The sequence below is a fragment of the Haliotis rufescens genome, unplaced genomic scaffold, assembly GCF_023055435.1.
Source record: "Haliotis rufescens isolate VD_foot unplaced genomic scaffold, xgHalRufe1.0.p SCAF_2, whole genome shotgun sequence".
In the NCBI taxonomy this organism is placed as follows: Eukaryota; Metazoa; Mollusca; class Gastropoda; order Lepetellida; family Haliotidae; genus Haliotis; species Haliotis rufescens.
This window is the reverse complement of record NW_025963890.1, coordinates 38599670-38621644: the sequence shown is the minus strand read 5'-3', so window position 1 is coordinate 38621644 and position 21975 is coordinate 38599670. Positions and strand designations below refer to the sequence as shown.

The 21975-nt window shown below is 43.8% G+C and overlaps 1 protein-coding gene across 6 annotated transcripts in view; it reads left to right on the top strand.

Moving 5' to 3' along the window:
- Positions 1 to 20581, top strand: part of LOC124126338 — a 96615-nt gene extending 76034 nt beyond the window's left edge. For 5 of the 6 annotated variants that reach the window (XM_046489748.2, XM_048399937.1, XM_046489747.2 and 2 more), the window contains 5 exons: positions 3536 to 3682; positions 12236 to 12323; positions 13406 to 13460; positions 14839 to 14928; positions 16847 to 20581. In XM_046489748.2, coding sequence (XP_046345704.2) covers positions 3536 to 3682; positions 12236 to 12323; positions 13406 to 13460; positions 14839 to 14928; positions 16847 to 17833 — 1367 coding nt within the window. In that variant the 3' untranslated portion in view covers positions 17834 to 20581. The remainder of the gene's footprint in view (positions 1 to 3535; positions 3683 to 12235; positions 12324 to 13405; positions 13461 to 14838; positions 14929 to 16846) is intronic. The other variant, XM_046489746.2, reaches the window with a different exon arrangement.
- The last annotated feature ends 1394 nt before the right edge of the window (positions 20582 to 21975 follow it).

Sequence of the window (21975 nt, the reverse complement as noted above, 5' to 3'; positions counted from 1 at the left end):
GTAAGTCTAACGATTGTCTTCACCCACTACGTCATTGAGTACTGCTACAATAACTACACTACGTCATTGAGTACTGCTACAATAACTACACAGCATGCAGTAAGTCTAACGATTGTCTTCACCCACTACATCATTGAGTACTGCTACAATAACTACACTACGTCATTGAGTACTGCTACAATAACTACACAGCATGCAGTAAGTCTAACGATTGTCTTCACCCACTACATCATTGAGTACTGCTACAATAACTACACTACGTCATTGAGTACTGCTACAATAACTACACAGCATGCAGTAAGTCTAACGATTGTCTTCACCCACTACATCATTGAGTACTGCTACAATAACTACACAGCATGCATTAAGTCTAACGATTGTCTTCACCCACTATGTCATTGAGTACTGCTACAATACTACACAGCATGCAGTAAGTCTAACGATTGTCTTCACCCACTACATCATTGAGTACTGCTACAATAACTACACAGCATGCATTAAGTCTAACGATTGTTTTCACCCACTACGTCATTGAGTACTGCTACAATAACTACACTACGTCATTGATAACTGCTACAATAACTACACAGCATGCAGTAAGTCTAACGATTGTCTTCACCCACTACGTCATTGAGTACTGCTACAATAACTACTCAGCTTGCAGTAAGTCTAACGATTGTCTTCACCCACTACGTCATTGAGTACTGCTACAATACTACACAGCTTGCAGTAAGTCTAACGATTGTCTTCACCCACTATGTCATTGAGTACTGCTACAATAACTACACAGCATGCAGTAAGTCTAACGATTGTCTTCACCCACTACATCATTGAGTACTGCTACAATAACTACACTACGTCATTGAGTACTGCTACAAAAACTACACTACATCATTGAGTACTGCTACAATCACTACACAGCATGCAGTAAGTCTAACGATTGTCTTCACCTACTACGTCATTGAGTACTGCTACAATAACTACACAGCTTGCAGTAAGTCTAACGATTGTCTTCACCCAATATGTCATTGAGTACTGCTACAATAACTACACTACGTCATTGAGTACTGCTACAATCACTACAGAATGCAGTAAGTCTAACGATTGTCTTCACCCACTATGTCATTGAGTACTGCTACAATAACTACACTACGTCATTGTGTACTGCTACAATAACTACAGAATGCAGTAAGTCTAACGATTGTCTTCACCCACTATGTCATTGAGTACTGCAACAATAACTACACTACGTCATTGTGTACTGCTACGATAACTACACAGCATGCAGTAAGTCTAATGATTGTCTTCACCCACTATGTCATTGAGTACTGCTACAATAACTACACTACGTCATTGTGTACTGCTACAATAACTACAGAATGCAGTAAGTCTAACGATTGTCTTCACCCACTATGTCATTGAGTACTGCTACAATAACTACACAGCATGCAGTAAGTCTAATGATTGTCTTCACCCACTATGTCATTGAGTACTGCTACAATAACTACACTACGTCATTGTGTACTGCTACAATCACTACAGAATGCAGTAAGTCTAACGATTGTCTTCACCCACTATGTCATTGAGTACTGCTACAATAACTACACTACGTCATTGTGTACTGCTACAATAACTACACAGCATGCAGTAAGTCTAACGATTGTCTTCACCCACTACGTCATTGAGGACTGCTACAATAACTACACAGCATGCAGTAAGTCTAATGATTGTCTTCACCCACTACATCATTGAGTACTGCTACAATAACTACACTACATCATTGAGTACTGCTACAATAACTACACAGAATGCAGTAAGTCTAACGATTGTCTTCACCCACTATGTCATTGAGTACTGCTACAATAACTACACTACGTCATTGAGTACTGCTACAATAACTACACTACATCATTGAGTACTGCTACAATAACTACACAGCATGCAGTAAGTCTAACGATTGTCTTCACCCACTACATCATTGAGTACTGCTACAATAACTACACTACGTCATTGAGTACTGCTGCAATAACTACACAGCTTGCTGTATTTAATAGTCCTCTGGGATTCCAGGTTAGAAAGCATCCCAAGCAACCTATGCTTGTATTAACATTTAATCCTCAAGCTTATGTTTATATTAGTATCGACCAGTGGGTGATAAGATGAACAATATAAGGAGATTGTTGTAATGGGTGACTCAATGGATCAGGCAAGGTTTGTTTGATCCAGATTGGATTATTAACCGTCCGTCATTTAGCTGAAGTATTGCTGAATCAGCTTTAAGCAACAAACAAACATCAATGAATTGTGTGAGTTGGGGCTATCTGGTTGCCATGACAGTGACTGATTCGGAGGGACCTGCCCCCCACCCCCCTTTTTATCAGAAAACTATATGTTGGTCCCCTTGGTTTTGTGTTTTATTCACCTCATGACTTAATGCAATCTCATTATAATCAGGTCTTAGTTCTTGCTACTTTCTGGCTAATGTCTGCAATGTTTGTTTGACTCTACTAATAACACTGCAATCAACAGCATCACTATTTGATAAATAGGGCGATAAATTTTAAAATAAACAGAAAAATGACTCCACTTAGATTTGTAGGGTTGTGATAAAACCCTGAAGTTGAAAATCAAAGCAATCCATAAACTTAAAAAATTGAACGTCAATATAAAAATAGTATTTGAAAATAGACGTTCCATAATCGGTGCGCAACCTCATCACCTCACATTTCAACAAATACGTAGTATTTTGTCTTAACTTTGATAATTGAATATTACATCTACTTATGAAAGCCGCTGTGTGTGTCCCTTAATCTGCTGTTATTTTAGAGATGCGACAAAAAATGGCAACCAAAAATTTAGAAACTGCTGCTAAGGAATGAGCTTGTGCACATCCCTTATCAAAACGGCAGAAGGTGTCAGGTATACTGCTGTACTGGAATACAGTTTTAGGTCTTCAAAGACAAGTCATTTGGCTTGTCCTATGTGGAATACGGGGTCATTGGTGGCCCAGTCGTCTAAGGCACCGCGATTCGCTGTGCAGAGTTGCGTCCCTTGGGCACGCCAGAAATCTATGATTGTGGGTTCGAATCCTGGTTCGCCCCGATTATGTTTCTAGGTTTGTCAGCACCATACCTGTGCTCGTGGGTTTCACCGAAGTGGTAAATGTCTTTGACCTGCATCACTTGGGGCTTTCCTCCCACATTAAGCTGACACGCCGCGATATAACTGGAATATTGTTAATAGCGGCGTTAAACCCAACTCACTCACTCACTCACTATGTGGAATACTGAATATGTTTTGAGGAAAGGATTGTCAAAAGGAAATCACTTGTGTTAAATTTGAACATTTAATCCTCAAGCTTATGCTTATGTTAAGCAGTGGGTGATAAGATGAACAATATCTCCAAGGAGATATTTGGTCACGCACTGGCGATATCTCTTGTGTCGGAAGTGGATGAAAATATGATGATTAAAATTTTGTAAAGTGTTATGCTGCTCATGTGATTTGTTTTGAAAATTATACTTCTTGTTCACAGGGAATAGTACAGTCCCCAGTGATCAAGAGAAGTTGGTCATTGCCAACCTGAAGGAGGGAACCAACTACAGCGTGAGACTGAAACCTCTTGCACAGGCTGGGGCTGGGCCCTATAGTAACCCAGTGTATGCAGTGCCCCTTTACTCCAGTAAGTACCAGACACGTGACAGAGTGCATCAGTTCTGTATCTGTGTGTATGCAGTGCCCTTCTCCAGACATGTGACAGAGTGCATCAGTTCAGTGTCTGTGTGTATGCAGTGCCCCTTTACTCCTGTAGGTACCAGACATGTGACAGAGTGCATCAGTTCAGTGTCTGTGTGTATGCAGTGCCCTTCTCCAGACATGTGACAGAGTGCATCAGTTCAGTGTCTGTGTGTATGCAGTGCCCTTCTCCAGACAGGTGACAGAGTGCATCAGTTCAGTGTCTGTGTGTATGCAGTGCCCCTTTACTCCTGTAAGTACCAGACATGTGACAGAGTGTATCAGTGCCCCTTTACTCCTGTAAGTACCAGACACGTGACAGAGTGGATCAGTTCTGTATCTGCGTGTATGCAGCACCCTTCTCCAGACATGTGACAGAGTGCATCAGTTTAGTGTCTGTGTGTATGCAGTGCCCCTTTACTCCTGTAGGTACCAGACATGTGACAGAGTGCATCAGTTCAGTGTCTGTGTGTATGCAGTGCCCCTTTACTCCTGTAAGTACTAAACATGTGACAGGGAGCATCAGCTCAAGATATATGATCTGTTGTTTGAGATGTTTAGATCTTGACCTTCATATGATCTTTGCACTTTGACCTTGGCACTTTGACCATACTGAAATATGAAACATGGCCATTACTAAACTATTCTATTTCAAAATGTAATGAAATTTGGTATATGTGTAGTTAGTACTCGGGCTCAACGTGGATTGTTTTTCAGCATGTTCTAAATTCTCACAAAATGCATATTTGGCTCTGTAAATAGTGACATTATTGGCGATACAATTTGGGAAGGGTAGATCACTCTAAATTGCAACCTGGTGCTCGTATATTTGCTTTTTTCATATTTGCGATAAATGATGAGTCATGCTGCAGGTTTACTCTTGTTTTTACGTTTGTTCAGTTTTGAATTTGGGTCCAAGCAGAGTTAGCTCCCTTCCAAACCCACTGATAATGTGGTTTTGCATTGTAAACTTCTTCTGCTCTGAAAACAGTTTTTGGCCCTCAGTTCTTATGCAGAAAATGGTTGAATATCATTGCTAACATTTAGACGACTCTCTGTCCTTGTTGACATTTTAAACTGACGAGTACATACCCAGGTGAGCTGCAGTGCTGTGGCAGCCATGATTTCAACGAGAAATAATCAAAAATGCGGTTGGCTGGAAGTGATTTTTAAGATAATTAAACCAGAGGTGTTTATTACTTTGCTGTCTATGTAGCTCAAGGCATGAGACTTTCATTTTGCAGTCACACTGCATATAACTTGTATTTTCTCCAACTGGAAGTGATATCAATCCACTGGAAGTGATAAAGTTTGTCTTCCATTAGGTGTTTCCCAAACCGAAAGTGATGTCCCTAAACCCAAACTTCATATTATTTTCTATTAATGTTAAAGACAGGACTTTGTGATTCCAAGTCTCGTGTGTTTTCCCAAACAGGAAGTGATGTCATCAATCGGAAATAGCGATACCTTTGTTGTTACGGTAGCTATTAATAAGTACAGGTCTTTCTGTTCCAAAGTTTGACTGCTTTTGGCGTGTGCTTTAATAAAACGGCTGCGATGTGCAAACCCTGGAGTTATTGTAACTTTATCATTCAGGCAGAAAATAGAACGTTTTCTTCAAGTTGTTTTGCTTTAGACGTGTGTTTTCCCAGACTGGAAGTGATGTTTTTGAGCCGGAAGTGTAGACAATTTTCTTGTTAATGTTTAAAGAGACATGGCACATTTTCTTTTTTGAAGTTGTCTTTCATAAGATATATGTCTTTCCCAAACTGGAAGCTGTGTCATTAAACTGTAGGTGCTTTTAACTTGTTAGTGAAATAGGTAATAGCATAGGGCTTTCTGTTTCGTGGTTGGGCGCATATTCCCCAAACAGGAAGTGCTGTTATCAAACCGGAAGTGGTTATAATTTTTATCCCCCTGTTTTGAAACAGTTATACCGCTACCGCTTAACAAAGATCTGAGGACATCTCATTAGGGGCCACGTAAGAACGACCTTTCATCCAACCAAACAGAGCGCCACTTACTAGATCATGAAATTGACAGTCGGAATGTGATTTCTAATCATGCAACCTCGAACACACGGGGTATTCCGAACAATAGTTGCGGGTTTAACGACTGAATCCATACAATCTAGACCAACTTTTAGCCATTCCAGAATGTTCTTTTGTTCAGGTTTCCAATTTGTAAATGAGAATTTGTCAAAATATGTTTCAAAGCGTAATTACATTAAGTAATGCGTTACCACTGTTATACCGAGGCTGTTGTCTCCCACAACTGCTGCTATAGCGAAATCTACCACAGAGATCTCAATTACCTCATGCAGCACGTGCGTAGCCACCTAGCTGCCATGTGACACCCTTCACTCTTGTCTCTTCGCTTGCTCTAGCAAGACGTACAATAAACTGCTCAAGCGTTCCTGTTTCTCCGACCATTCGGTGATATTTATTACTGTTTATTCTCTCGAATAAACTGTGCTTTTACGGGGCGTTTGCTGTAACTACGCTTGGAAATATTTTTCCTGCCAAAAGGAAATATTTTTCCCGCCCTTTTTTTTCTATATACTTGCGGGGTGTCTTGTATGCACGTTGCGTCTTACGTTCCCCTGTTCTAGTATATCTTGGGGTTTTTACATCACTTATTCCTCTATATGTTATATGTGTGTGTTCTATATTCCCATTGCTCGTTTATTTTCTTGTGAAAATACTCGTTTGTGACTATTTGTGGTGCGTGTGTTGTAACCATGTTTTGCTCTTTGTTCATAGTACAAACAAAATGTCTGACATGGATGTTTCGCCGTCCTCCTTCCCCTCTACCCCCGCAACCAGGAGCTGCGGGGTGTGCCGCAAGCGAGCGCTACCGGCTGTATGTGCAGTCCGTTTCCACCCCTGTGGTGGCCGGCTCGTCCGGTCGGGGTCCCCTTGCGGGTACCACCACCACGGCTGCGGCAGATCCCTTGGCGGCCCGTGGGCTGTCCGGGGTTTCCGTCGCTGCATTACTTGCATAACTTGTGGACTCCAAGCTGGGGGCCTTATCTCAGGATAGGCCGCTGGCTGTTCCGTCCCCGGCCACTTCGGTGGCCGCGGGGTCAGACGCAGGGTCCACCGGTACGGCGGCGGCTCCCGTGCTCACCGGTCCTTCCCCCGAACCGTTGCTCCCGCTATCGGTTAAGGACCGCGTGGCCATGGTTTATGACCTCTTTGAGGACATGCCCCGGCCGGTACCGCGGGGAATCCACGACTGTGGGTTCCTCCGAGGTATACGATGAGTCTTCCGACACGGCTTTCCCCGCATCAACCTTGCTGCGCGGTATCAAGCCTTCCTTGGAGAACGCCTTCGCGGCGGCCTCCGGTCGGGGTCTCCCGTTGCCTCCGACGTCGTGGAGAAAGGGTTTATTCCCTGTACATGACCTTGCCTTTCCCGAGGCTGGTCCTACCGCGGAGGCCCATGTTGAGCGGTTGGGTGTCCGTGCCCCACCGGCTGCTACGGTAACGCAAGCTACCTTGCACCAGCTGGACGCCCTTGCTCGGCACTCCATGTCTCACGGAGACACTAACTTGGCTGCAGCGGCCCGTCTGGTCGAAGGTTCTCCCACGGACCGTGACCAGCGCATTTACAACTGCCTGCTCAGTTTAAATGTTTCCCTGGAGTACGTTGCCGAGGACTCTCGGCACACACTTGCTCTTGTTGGGTCCCTGCATAGGCGCCTGAGTGCCGCTCCTAACCGGAGCGCGCCCCAGGCTGCTGCGGCCGGTAGGTCTAAGGGGTCGGGTTCTTCTTCCTCTTGAGGGCTCCGGTATGGGCAATCAGCTGCCCTTTCGCGGGAAGACGGGGAACTGGGGGAAGCCCAAGTCGTCGACGGACAGCAAGGGCCCCTCCAGGTGACTCTCCTTGGAGGGGTTCGTATGCCGACAGCGCCAACTTCGGTTGGCCCTTAGGCGAACCCGAGTCACTTGGCCCTGGACAGTTGCGCCTGCCGCAGCCTGTCAGGGCCCCCTCTCCTTCCCCAGTGGGTGCCAGACTCCAGACTTACTGGGAGAATTGGGAACAAGTGTTCGACGACCCGTGGGTGGTCAACACGATTCGGTACGGCTATCGGCTTGATCTCAAAGCGAATCCGCCGCTCACCGTTCCCCCGTTGGCAGGTTTCGATTCGGAAACAGATCTTCCCATCCTCGCCGATGCCATCGGCAGGTTGGTGGAGAAGGGGCAGTACGGGAGTTAGCTCTACCAGAAATAACACCGGGGATTTACTCCAGGATATTTCTCGTTCCCAAGTAGGACAGTGCCGAACTCAGAATGATTCACACGTCCGCTCCCTGGCTGTTCACCCGGTTAACCACCCCCATAGTGGGGTTCCTCCACAGGAGGGGTGTCCGGTACTTCGCGTAACTGGACGACTCGCTAGTAGCAAATCGAATGACGGACACCCTGTCACGCCATCTCGTTTTCGCACGTCGGCTCTTGGAGCAATTGGGGTGGATTATCAATCTCCCCAAGAGCGAGTTAACCCCTTCTCAGAACTTGCTGTTCATCGGAGGTCGGTTCAACACGGTGTCCCATCGCCTCTTTGTCCCCCCAGACCGGTGGCACAAGATTCAGGCGATGATTGCCAAAGTCTTAGCGGTGCAACAGACTGTTCACTTTTGGGAACAGCTGTTAGGGCTACTTGTATCAGCCCAGGACTGCACCGAACGGGGTCGTCTCCAACTCCGCCCGCTGCAACGGTTTTTAATCCAGTTGTTAGCAACGGAGGTGAACAGTGCGACCGTCGCCCTCCCGGATCGGCTCCGACCGCATCTGGAGTGGTGGACGGTCCCTTACAATGTCTTATCAGGAGTCTCTATGCGGCCCTACCGGGCCACGTTGAACCTGTATACAGACGCCTCTCTAGTGGGCTGGGGCGCCATCTAGAGGGGGAGGTGAGCTCGGGGCTGTGATGCGTAGACGAACTAGGTCTTCACATCAATTGTCTCGAGTTCAAGGCAGTGATCAACGCAGTCAATCACTGGAAGCATTGTCTCGTTGACGCCCGACTCATGCTGGGGACCAACAACACGACGGTAGTGTCCTATGTGAACAAACTGGGGGGAACCCACAGTCACTCGCTACTCGATCTCACGTTCGAGTTTTACGCTCTGGTGGACAGTGTCCCGTGCCAGATACGCGCCCGTCACATCCCAGGTGTGCGGAAGTACTGGTCGATGCTCTATTGAGGCCTCAGGATCCGAGCCCCACAGAGTGGATGCTGAACCCAGTAGTGTTTCAGTGGCTGTGCGAACGTTTGGGTCGTCCGATGGTCGACCTGTTCGCAACGCGGTTCAACAATCAACTCCCGTTGTTTGTATCACCAGTCCCGGACCCGAGGGCCATCGATCACGATGCTCTCGCGTTAGACTGGACGGGCTTGGACGCTTATGCTTACCCGCCGACAGCGTTGATACCACACATTCTAAGCCGGCTCCGAGGAGTTCGCTGTCGAATGTTACTGATCACTCCCATGTGGCCGAACAGATCGTGGTACCCCGACTTGCTGACCCAGGTCACGCAGTCGCCACTTCCACTGCCTGTGAGACCGGATCTCTTGATCCACCCTCACACCCGTCAGCTTCATCCAATGCAGGGCAGTTCAATCTGCACGCGTGGATGTTGTCACGGAGCGTCTGAGGAGTAAAGGTTTTTCTCGGGCGTCTCGGGCATACGTTAGTATGCATCGTGATTCTACCCAGAAGGTGTATAATGCACGTTGGGTTATTTTCACGAAGTGGTGTTGTAAACATCACATTCATTCGCCAGATAAGGTATCTGTGCAGGATATTGCTCGTTTCATGTCTCACTTGCGAGAGACCCGGAAACTCTCCGGGGGTTCCATTGCCAACTATGTCTCGTCCGTTGCTATGGTACGGGACGTTGCTATGTGTACCAGTCTCTCCAAAGAGCCGGTGATACGGGGTATTATCAAGGGTTTCAAACAGCACGATCTTAAAAAGGGCCGCCTTCGGCACCGGCCTGGGATCTTTCCCTAGTGTTGCAATCACTTACGGAAGCTCCGTATGAACCCTTGCATAGTGCTTCGTTCCGGCATGTGACTTGGAAAACAGCATTTCTCCTCTCCTTTGCCACGGCGGCACGTGTATCCGAAATTCATGCACTCGATGTCGCCAAGGTACGATTCGATAGGGGTGACAAAGGAGCAGTCCGCCTGGGCCTGCTCATGGGCTTCGTCGCCAAGAATCAGAGAGTCGGGCAAACGGAGAGAGAATTCACTGTAAGATCCCTCAAAGAAATCTTACATCCTGCTGATACTGAGGACAGAGCGCTGTGTCCGGTTAGGGCCCTTAAGTATTATCTTAAGGCTGCGAATGAACGTAGACAAGGGCGTGACCGTCTGTTCATATCGTGTAACCCTAATCGCACGGTTGACATAACTCGCAACTCGATTGCGTTGTGGCTTCGTTCTGTCATCAATCTGGCGTACCGGTCTCGGGGGTTACTGGTAGCGGGGTCAAACCCGCACGAGATCAGGGCGCTAGCGGCAACATTTGCCCTACACTCAAATATCTCTGTTCGCAGAATATTACGAGGTTGTTACTGGCGTTCTGACTCGGTTTTTGCCAATCATTACCTCAAACAGGTCGCTGATGCCGTCGTGGAGAGTGTGCACCGTCTTGGCCCGCGGATAGCGGCGCAAGCGGGCACCTAAGGGGTGTGCCCAGCGCAATTCCGAACTCCTCAGGCGTCAGACCTTGCACGACGGTCAATCTGGGTCGACTCCAATGTTCCCACTGCCGTGGGTACAGGAGTTGGGGTCCCGCAAACCAGCGCACTCACACCACAGGTGAGGGCGGCTTTTTGTGTGCTTTGTCCTTATTTGTATTTTGACAATTATGTATTTAATTGTCTGTCGTGTATCCCAACCTTGTGATGCATGCTTACAAATACTGGAATTAGGTCACGCGCCTAATGCATACTTAAGTAGGCTTGCTCTGGGATATACCGTCTGAATGAAATTAATTTCCCTCTTTTCGACTGTTTAACCTGATCTAAGATTAAGCTCACGCGGATACAGTTTTCTCATCCGCTGCGGCGATGAAATACCTATCCAGTGGGGCCGTTTGATGTCACCAATCGTTTTGGCAATGACGATTGAGCCTTAAGGTATGCGCTTGACAGTGCTTTGGTATTCCTATAGGGTAACACCTAGCTAGGTGCATGCGCATCGAGTGCTTCCGCCTTGGTGTTTACTTCCGCTGGTCGGAAGAAACGCTAGCAGTCAGGATTCGGGTTGTAGGTGCTCCCCACCGCCTACTGTGGGAGTCAGCCTCGGTATAACAGTGGTAACGTATTACTTAATGTAATTTGTAGAATTTTCCTATTCGGAATATTCTATAAGTAATACGTTACCACTGGGCTGCTGCCCGCCCGTCTGTCCCCCGAGCACTTGCTCTCGCAAGAGACAAGAGTGAAGGGTGTCACATGGCAGCTAGGTGGCTACGCACGTGCTGCATGAGGTAATTGAGATCTCTGTGGTAGATTTCGCTATAGCAGCAGTTGTGGGAGACAACAGCCTCGGTATAACAGTGGTAACGTATTACTTATAGAATATTCCGAATAGGAAAATTCTACTAGTCGCTAATTTGGAATTAGTGCCGTTAAGCACGAGAAAGCTGCCTTCTGATTGGCTTAAGTTGACTTCTTGTCAGTCATTCCACTGGTTGGTCAAAGTTCGCAAAAGGTCGGTGTGACGTGACCTGTAATGGGATGTTTAGGCGGGAGCGAGAACTAAGATCTGATTTTAATGAGATTGCTATACTGATCAGTCTTTTTTATAATTTGGGATTTACCAAAAAAATAATTTTGTTTTGTTTTCATGACAAGTTTGACTTAGACTGAAAAGGAGGGAAAGTACTCGTTTCTGGAGCAGAACTGCAAAACCATTGAATATTTCTTGATAAAATTTGCTATACATATTCCCCCTTGCTGACTCAGTAGCTATTAGCTCAAGACTTTCTGTTTCCAAGTTGTACTGCATTGGACATATGATTTCTCAAATCAGAAGGGATGATAAATAAGACTGTAAGTACTATAACATTGTTACTATGGTCTCTAGGGGCACAGGGGGGCAAGGGTGGCCCAGTTGTCTAAGGCGCTACGATTCGCTGTGCAGAGTTGCGTCCCTTGGGCACGCCAGAAACCTATGATTGTGGGTTCGAATCCCGTTTCGCTCCGATTATGTTTCTAGGTTTGTCAACACCATTCCCGTGCTCGTGGGTTTCACCGAAGTGGTAAACGTCTGAGACCTGCATCACTTTGGGCTTTCCTCCCACATTAAGCTGACACGCCGCGATATAACTGGAATACTGTTAAAAGCGGCGTTAAACCCAACTCACTCACTCACTCTAGGGGCACAGTTTGGTGGCATTCGGAAGAAGTAGGGATGGGTTGGCTTCTGTTATTGCATGAAGTATAAACACTTTTCTAGTATTGATTCCCCTTGTTTCAGATTTGTCAGCAGGAGAGATTACTGGCATTGCTTTTGCTTGTGCCTTCTTCGTTGTCGTCTTCTCGTTCAGCATGGTCAAATGTTACCGGTAGGTCTTCAGTCACAGATATACCAGGGTCCAGGGAGCTGGCAATAAAAATCAAGTGCACTCTGATCCATTTAGTGTTTTGAGCACGCTCAAGGTTGTGGATTTGGTGCATTATTAATATGTACATTGTTATTATTATTATCCCCTGCCATGAAGTGGGGAGGGGGATATAAGAATGGAGTTTGTCCGTCCTTCCTTCCGCCCATCCTTCTGTCTTTCCATCCATCTATCCACTTCTGAAAGGGGATAATTCTTCTCAATAACTGTTTAAGTTAGAGAATGGAAATTTTACACTCTGATAATTGTTTTTCAATTCATTTTTTGCGGAGTTATGGCCCTTGCTGTGTGCTATTCAACTTTGTGAATTGTGAAATAGGGACAAGTTTTCTCAGAAACTACTGAAATTATGTGAATGAAAGTCAATGAAAGCTTATCTAAGAGACTGAGTTCAAAAATTGGTGCTGTAGATTATTTTTTAACAGAGTTATGTATCTTGCTCCATGCTTTTCAACTTAGTACATAGTGTCTGCAATAGGGACAAATTTTCTCAGAAACTACTGACATCACATGAATGAAACTTTGCATGCTTATCTAAGACATACTCATCAAAACAGAGTTCCAAAGCGGTCCCGTAAATTATTTTGTTTCCAGAGTTACTTCCCTTGCTACATGTTTTTTCACTTTTTTGTGTGTATACACAGTTACGTCCCTTGATCCATGTGATTTTTACCAAGTGCATCGGGTCTGCAATAGGGACATTTTATTTCAGAAACTACTGAAGTTAGCTAATCTAGGAGATACTTATCAAGACTGAGTTCGAGAATGAGTGCCATAAATTATTTTTTCCAGAGAAGAGGCCTTTTGTTTGTATTAATTTCACATTTAATCATTTCTCCTGATGACATAAAGCGACGCTTGTGCCATTCTTTTCTTTAAGGCTTAATAGGACTCTTGTTTTATAGTGCAGATTCACTGCTATATGAACAAACAAAATTCTAATGTGCCTTATGGGGTGGATGGGGGATAGTGATAACACTGTTTTCTTGTTATTTAATATTACTAAATAAGTATATTATTTTTAGTTATGCCAGCAAAAAGTGCAGAGAAAAGGAGAAGATTATTCTTCCTTCAGTTCCGGTGAGTATTTTTTGCAATCTTAACCTTAAGGAGCTTCTAGCTTACCCACATCCACACCATAACCATCCTGGCTTTTTAACCAAGTCAGAAACATGGAGTTTACTTGGAGATCGGCACATGTAATTGAGTTCATTCTAGACCAGAGTCAATTGTTTTCACTGTTTTCACATGACAATGATTGACGTCTTCAATCTTCCATAATGATGTTATAACTTTACAATCAGACAAGTCAAGCGTTTCCACTGCTCGATTCCACAAGTTGGTCATAGCATTATGACCAGCGTAACTGACCTGTGAAGATCTGGGGTAGAATAGGTCTTCAGCAACCCATGCTTGCCACAAAAGGCGACTGTGCTTGTCGTATGAGTCAACTAGTAGAAATCGGATGGTCAGGCTTGGGGATCGGGTGGTCAGGCTTGCTGATTTAGTTGATACATGTCATTGTTTTTCAATTGGATCGATGCTCATGATATCAATCACTGGACAAACAAACAAACATACAATCAAAAGAGCATAACTTTCAAAACTGGTCTTGCACTGTGTTTGGCCCCGGTGGTTTCCACTGCTCCTCAGGAGCTGACTACAATAGTCCTTGTTCTAAGGACGGTAAAGGAAAACATGGATGAAGATTGATGATGACTCTTTGATGTGGTGCTGCTTAAAACATCCACCATAATATCATTATGTTTTTTGTTTCACATATCATTATGTTTTTTGTTTCACACGTCCAAACCCATTGAACATGGTGAGGAATCGAGCAACCTGTGTTTGTTGTAAGATTTGTTGGAACTTGACCCCCCCCCCCCGATCCATCAGATACTTACCCAGATTCCTCATGGGCACTTGTCATAAGAAGCAACTGCATTGAAATTATGGGTAGAGAATAGTTGACTAATGGGATCAGGTGTCAGGCTGACTTGGTTGATGCTTGACATCATTTCCCACTGGTGTTGATCCATGCTCATAATGTCAATTACAGGATTGTCTGGCTCATATAGCAGGAATATTGCTGAGTACGTCATTAAACAAGAAACAATCCAACAAACAAGCAAACAGAATTACGGTGATTGGACCGGGTGGTCAGTCATGCCCATGGCCCAGCCTGTTATTTACAGACCGCCATCACATAGCTGGAATATTGATGAGTACAGCGTTAAACAACAAACAAACAGAGTTACAGTGATTGGACAGGGTGGTCAGCCCCAGTGACCTTGTCATTGTTACGAGACATTGCTAATGCTTCAGCCACGTGGTTTGTCTGGCACAGGTTATTTACACACTGGCATGACATGGCTGAAATGTTGCTGACAGTGTCTTAAACAACATTCACTCAGTCGCTTTAGATGACACTCAAACTGGGGAATCTTCTCTATTCCAGGACTTCATCTCCGCAGACTTAACTGAACAAATCAGAACAGTCGCATTCAAGCCACTGCCGGAGGAGAAGTGTGCAGAGAGACAGAAGCAGGTGGGTGTGGATTATCTAAAGGCACTTTTTGCACATCTTAACTCCAGTTTAGCATTTGTCCCACCAACATGTGCTTGTCTTAAGAGACAACTTAAGGGATCGAGTGGTCAGGCTCTGTGACTTGGTTGATGCATGTCATCTTACCCTGACGGCCTTGATCATTGGATTGTCTGGTCCAGATTTGATTAAACAGGCTGCCATCATATATTGGCGAGTGTAGCATTAAACAAATCAATTGATACACATATATCTGATATGCAGCTATATACTGCTCCACTCTGATACATAGCTATATACTGCTCCACTCTGATACATAGCTATATACTGCTCCACGCTGATACATAGCTCTATACTGTTCCACTCTGATACATAGCTATATACTTCCACTCTGATACATACTCTGATACATAGCTATATACTGCTCCACTCTGATACATAGCTATATACTGCTAGACGCTGATACATAGCTATGTACTGCTCCGCTCTGATACATAGCTATATACTGCTCCACTCTGATACACAGCTATATACTGCTCCACGCTGATACATACTCTGATACATAGCTATATACTGCTCCACTCTGATACACAGCTATATACTGCTCCGCTCTAATACATAGCTATATACTGTTCCACTCTGATACATAGCTATATACTGCTAGACGCTGATACATAGCTATATACTGCTCCACGCTGATACATAGCTATGTACTGCTCCACTCTGATATACAGCTATATACTGCTCCACGCTGATACATAATCTGATACATAGCTATATACTGCTCCACTCTGATACATACCCTGATACATAGCAATGTAATGCTCCACGCTGATACATAGCTATGTACTGCTCCGCTCTGATACATACCCTGATACATAGCTATGTACTGCTCCACGCTGATACATAGCTATGTACTGCTCCACTCTGATATATACCCTGATACATAGCTATATACTGCTCCAAGCTGATACATAGCTATGTTCTGCTCATCTCTGATACATACCCTGATACATAGCTATGTACTGCTCCACGCTGATACATAGCTATGTACTGCTCCACTCTGATACATAGCTATATACTGCTCCACTCTGATACACAGCTATATACTGCTCCACACTGATACATAGCTATATACTGCTCCATTCTGATACATAGCTATATACTGCTCCATTCTGATACATAGCTATATACTGCTCCACTCTGATACATAGCTATATACTGCTCCACTCTGATACACAGCTATATACTGCTCCACGCTGATACATACTTTGATATACTTAGCTATATATTGCTCCACTCTGATACATAGCTATATAATGCTCTACTCTGATACACAGCTATATACTGCTCCGCTCTGATACACAGCTATATGCTGCTCCACTCTGATACATAGCTATATACTGCTCCATTCTGATACATAGCTATATACTGCTCCACTCTGATGCATAGCTATATACTGCTTCATTCTGATACATAGCTATATACTGCTCCGCTCTGATACACAGCTATATGCTGCTCTACTCTGATACATAGCTATATACTGCTCCACTCTGATACATAGCTATATACTGCTCCATTCTGATACATAGCTATATACTGCTCCACTCTGATACATAGATATATACTGCTCCACTCTGATACATAACTATATACTGCTCCACTCTGATACATAGCTATATACTACTCCACTCTCTGATATGTTTCTGAATTGGAATTGGAAAATGTAATAAAAAAGTTTGGTCCCTACTGCTGTATTCTAAAATATCCAACAGTATCCATGGTAGGGCTACTTGACTCTTCCCTGCTAATGCTTCATAATGTACCTACCTCCCCAATGTTATGAAAATAATGATCATTTTAAAATAGGCTATGCCATATCTGACGGATCTGAAGACAGAGATTAATTAATCTGTTTAAGTTTTTCCTACAGACCAACCTACACACCTATCGACAGCTGAGTGTGGACAGTGGGCGTGGCAGTCTGACTGGAGATGATCAGAGTCCCTCCCCTCTCTCTCCATCCAGTCAGTTCCAGCCCAAGTTTGAACCTGTGGATGAGGAGGAGGAAGCTAAGCGAGGCTCTGGGTCAGAGCCCCAGAGTGCCATCAGCCTCCCCCAGGACTACTCCAAGGTGGCTGACACCAGCGGTAGTGCCGGTGAACCTCCGCCTCTCATCATGGACTGCCTTCCCGTGGTGTGTCTTACCGATCCAATTATAGACAATCCGTGGGACGATTCTTATGGGTCTCTGGATGAGGAGAGTTTCAACAACCAGGGTTACGATGAGTATGTCATAGCAGCTAACAGGGAAGGAGAAGTTGAGAAAGGAAAGGGTGTTAATCCAGGTTTTGTCCCAGATGAGGAAGCGGACAAGTCTGAAGCTGATGAACTTTGTCAGGAAGACATGTTTGTTGAGAATGCAAGACAGGGAGATTGTCTGCAAGGTGTGTCTAACTGGCGTCGGCCATTAGCAGACAATGTGATACATGAAGGTGGTCATGGAATGGCAGCATTCAGTTTGGACAACTTTTATGAGGGTTTGAAAGTTCCAACTTTGGAGAACCAATACCAGTCACTCCCAAGAGGAAACAAGTCATGTGAAGATGTCACTGCCCTGAAAACTCAGCCAGAAGTCCCATATACGTCTCAACAAGGAGAGAATCATTCATATGAAGATGTCAACACACTAAAAACACAACCAGAAAATCCATACACCTCTCTACAAGAATCAAGAAATCCCCAAATACCATCAGACATTACTGAAAAGAAGATTTCCATTCCTGAAGGGAAGGCATGCAAGGATGAGAGGAATATTCTGGGAGAAGGAGATGAGGGGCTTGGATCTTCCAATGGTTCATACACTTCGGACACCTCTGATCACCAGGATCAACTGACTTGTCTGTGATTGTCCCGAAGACACCATCAGTTTATACAGAAGATGTCTGGGTCCACCTCTCATATCACTTTCACTTGCTTCAAACAAAATTGCGGCCACCAGTCAAGATGATCTGATCAATAATCAAGATCTATATTGTAATAAAATCCTGATAAAAAACATGAAAAGATTTGGAAAATCTGGACGGTAGTTGATTTCGTAATGCAATTTGGAAACAAACCTTTGATAAAAAGGCTAGTGGGCGCTCTTGCCTCAGGAAGATGAAGAAGTGGGAGAGGGTGCTGGTTCTGACTTACAGGGGCAACGCTTCTATCAACAAGTCACATCAACTTGGCTTTGTCTCTGGACCACGATTATCTTCTGCCATATTTCAACTTGAAACCAACCTGGGACATGCGGGGAATATCTACAAGCCAATACCAAAAATTGGCAGCTCATCACGTCCGACCATTTGTTACTCGAGTTTGTTCACACGGGATACAAGTTGCAATTTCACCTGCATCCGGCACTTGTAGGGACCAAGTTGGTGGCAATAAACTATTGAATTGTGTATTCATAGCTTTCGGCCATGGGAGCTGTGTCACTTGTCAGAGGGGTACACATAGTATGTGATCTAGACTACAAGTTGTCAAACTTTCATTTATGTTGAAGCCTCGGTGGCTGAGTGGGTTAGATCGTTGACTTTGTGTGCTGGTGATAAGGTACTTCACTCTGGCAGTGTGGGATCGAAAAAAAGGAACTAGATTCGGTACTTTACTGAGAAAGTGTTATCCCAAATATGACATTTGTATCGTCAGGAAAGAAGTCTGTCATAATCTATCCTTAGGTCATCACCATGGAGTAGCCAATCACAGGCCTGGAATTCGGTGTCACATATTTGTTTGATACCATTTAACTCAAGTGAGTTTCTCAATCACAGGAGCTTTAAGAAATAGGTATACATGCTTTGATATTCCAAGATTTTATAGTGACACGACTAGGACTGCGGCTCGTAACGCAGGTACTCGGGTTGTGTGGGTACTGAGTAGGACCCGGGTACCCGGACCCGTGGTTAGTGACGTGATGTATTGTTTAATGACAAAAAGTTATCTAGAACTTTATGATTACACTACAAGTCACCATTGTTGGCATTTCTTTCTGACTATGCACCCACTTTTCATGTAGTTGAGTAAAGATATACCTTAAGCCAACTTCAGTGTATGGATGACCAGATTGTTTAATACATGTATCTAAATACATTTTGCCGGAGCTATAGTAAAAATATAATGCCAAATCAGACATTTTGTACCTATCTCCTGAGACGAACAGCGGGTACCCGGTAGAGTCGGGCAATATATTCATAATCACTGAAGTATTATTCATAATCATGAACATAAACACATTGTCATTAACTGCATAATATCACCACAAAGTTAAACCTGATGTAATAGCTTCATGTAGTGCTATCATTTAGTATGTATTTTTGTAATGAACTTCAGTATTTATCATAATTGATAATACAACACTTGCAGAAACCACTTTCAGTCTGCCTCATTGATTTATAGAACATTTGTCTGTTTCTGTAAAATACCATGTTTGCCTCATTTTGAGGTTGCGCCAAAACACCAGGATGACATTGTACAAAACAACCTTAGCACTACGACTGTCATAAGTCTATGTTAAACTATGGGAGTTCCGATCACTTCAGCACTTAAGATCACTCTGTACAACTGCACTCAGGTTTGTTTGCCCACACGTGTACACTATGTGAAGCCCATGTCCCCGGTCCTGGCATCGTTGCAATATTTGCTGAAAGTGATGTTAAACCTGACGCACTCACCCCGTTATTGTTTCCTGTCTTGAAATATGAAATACATTTACGCTGTTTTGGCCGTCATATGTTAAATGTTTTAACAGCTTATTGCTAGGAAGATATACCAACTATGTCTTGTCAGTGTATTCATGTTTGATCTTTCTTTGAGTGAGTGAGGAGCTGTTTTGTGGTAACATTGGAGGAGGTTGTGTACCACTTTGGTGAAACCCAACACACAATCGTCTGCCCACGTAATTACGGTAATGACTGTGATTGAAGCTGGTTGAGCCCCATTCCTTTCAATGTCCGTGTTTATGATTTGTGGTGACTGGCAGCAGATAGATAAATAAACACATAAATTCGGATGTTGTCAGGTCGCAAAAACATATCATGTTCATTAAGAAGCTGCAGTCACTGCACCTTGACGGTGTGGATCGATGGTCAAACTGTCAGTCACTGGATTGTCTGGTCAGGATTACATACAGGACACTGTCATTTAGCTGCAATAATTCTGTGGTATCAAACAATTTTTTTGTCTGTGTGCACAATGAATTCATTTTACACCAGGGTCGTATTTTTGCCTCGGGACAGACTTTTATTCGTTGATTTTAATAGTGAAAAATTTGGTTGGTATGTATTTAAAAATACAATGCGTAGTATTACAGTAGTAATCAGCAAAAGTGTTCTCTAGATCAGTAGGTGATAAACTTAAAGTAAATAATCTTGGCCTGGTTTTTGTCCTTGTAAATATTAAGAATCTGAAATCTGACAGCAGCATTTCATTGTCAGAGCGATCGCTTCTGTCCGTTGTATAAAAACCCTGATTTTTAACATTTAAAGCCTGTGAAGATCCAGGGTAGAATAGGTCTTCAGCAACCCATGCTTGTCGTAAGAGGCTACTAACGGTATCGAGTGGTCAGGCTCGCTGACTGTTGATGCAGTCATCGTATTCCAATTGCATGGAACGATGCTCATGATGTCAATCTCTGGATTGTCTGGTCCTTTCTCAAATATCTACAGACTGCCGTCATATAGCTGGAATAATGCTGAGTGCGGCGTTTAAACAACATAAAACAAACATGTTGGTGAAAGCTCTGGATGTGATGATTTCTGAACCTTCGCCCACAAACATTGTGATAATTACAGACATATTTGGTGGAATGTAACCACCTTTGTATACCTGTTTTTAAGGTCATGCATGTCAAGGGTCAAGGTCACTGCATATTGTTTTGTGATCCCCATTAAGTTGCATCGCCATTGTAAAGATAATGCCACTGTACTAGCACTGCCATTGTTCCTCCCTGGCTCAACTCCTTGTTTCAGACATTCCGTCAAGTTTTTATAAGAACTATGTTAAATCATTTGAATAATTCATATCACTTACAAATCACTATTCAACAGCATTTGCAGTAAGTAATACACGACAGAATAATGTTCATAAACATGTACAGCGAAATCAAAATGTTTTGTGAAGATCTGGGGTAGAATAGGTCTTCACCAACCCATGCTTGTTGTAAAAAGGCGACTGTGCTTGTCGTAAGAGGCGACTAACGGGATTGGGTGGTCAGACTGGCTGACTTGGTTGATGCATGTCATCGATCCCAAATGCGTGGATCGAGGCTCATCATATCAATCACTGGATTGCCTGGTCCAGACTCGATTATTCACAGACCGCCGTCATATAGCTGGAACATTGCTGAGTGCGGCGTTAAACAACAAACCAACCAACCAACGTTTTCATGTGTCATGTTACCTTGCAAGCATCCCATGAGTTTGGATCGTGTATTTTAAACATGCTGACACTATCCATATTGTTTTTCACAGCAGTGTGATATACATATTATCATTGTTATGTTATTGTTTGTTAATTTTGCTTTCCTTGGTCTGCTGATTATGTTTGTTTTGTAGGTATAGTCTCCATAGTGTGTGAATTGTCTAACCAGAAAGTACTTAAATAGCAATAAACTAAGTGTTTGTGGCCTGTTGGTTGGTTTAAAAATTAAGAAAAGAAGAAAAAAATGTTTTCTGTAATTCTGTTTCTTTCATAACTGAAATTATATTCAGAAGGCAAAAGTATCTGTGATCATGTTCTTACTGGTGTTGAGAACATTGCGACCTTTTAGAAATACATGACTCTTCAGTTCTACCTTCACATGTGTAGTGTGCTGGTGTTTAATTGAGTTGAACATAGACCCTGTAGGATGTTTAATCTATTAGCTTTTCCTTTGTGTTTTACACAATAAATGGGGAAGTGTTTCATTGCTTCTATTCCCCATGACAGATATATACACATGGAAATTAGTTAGGCAACACCCGTATATTCTCTGACTGAGCAACTTTAATGAACTAGTGCATGAAA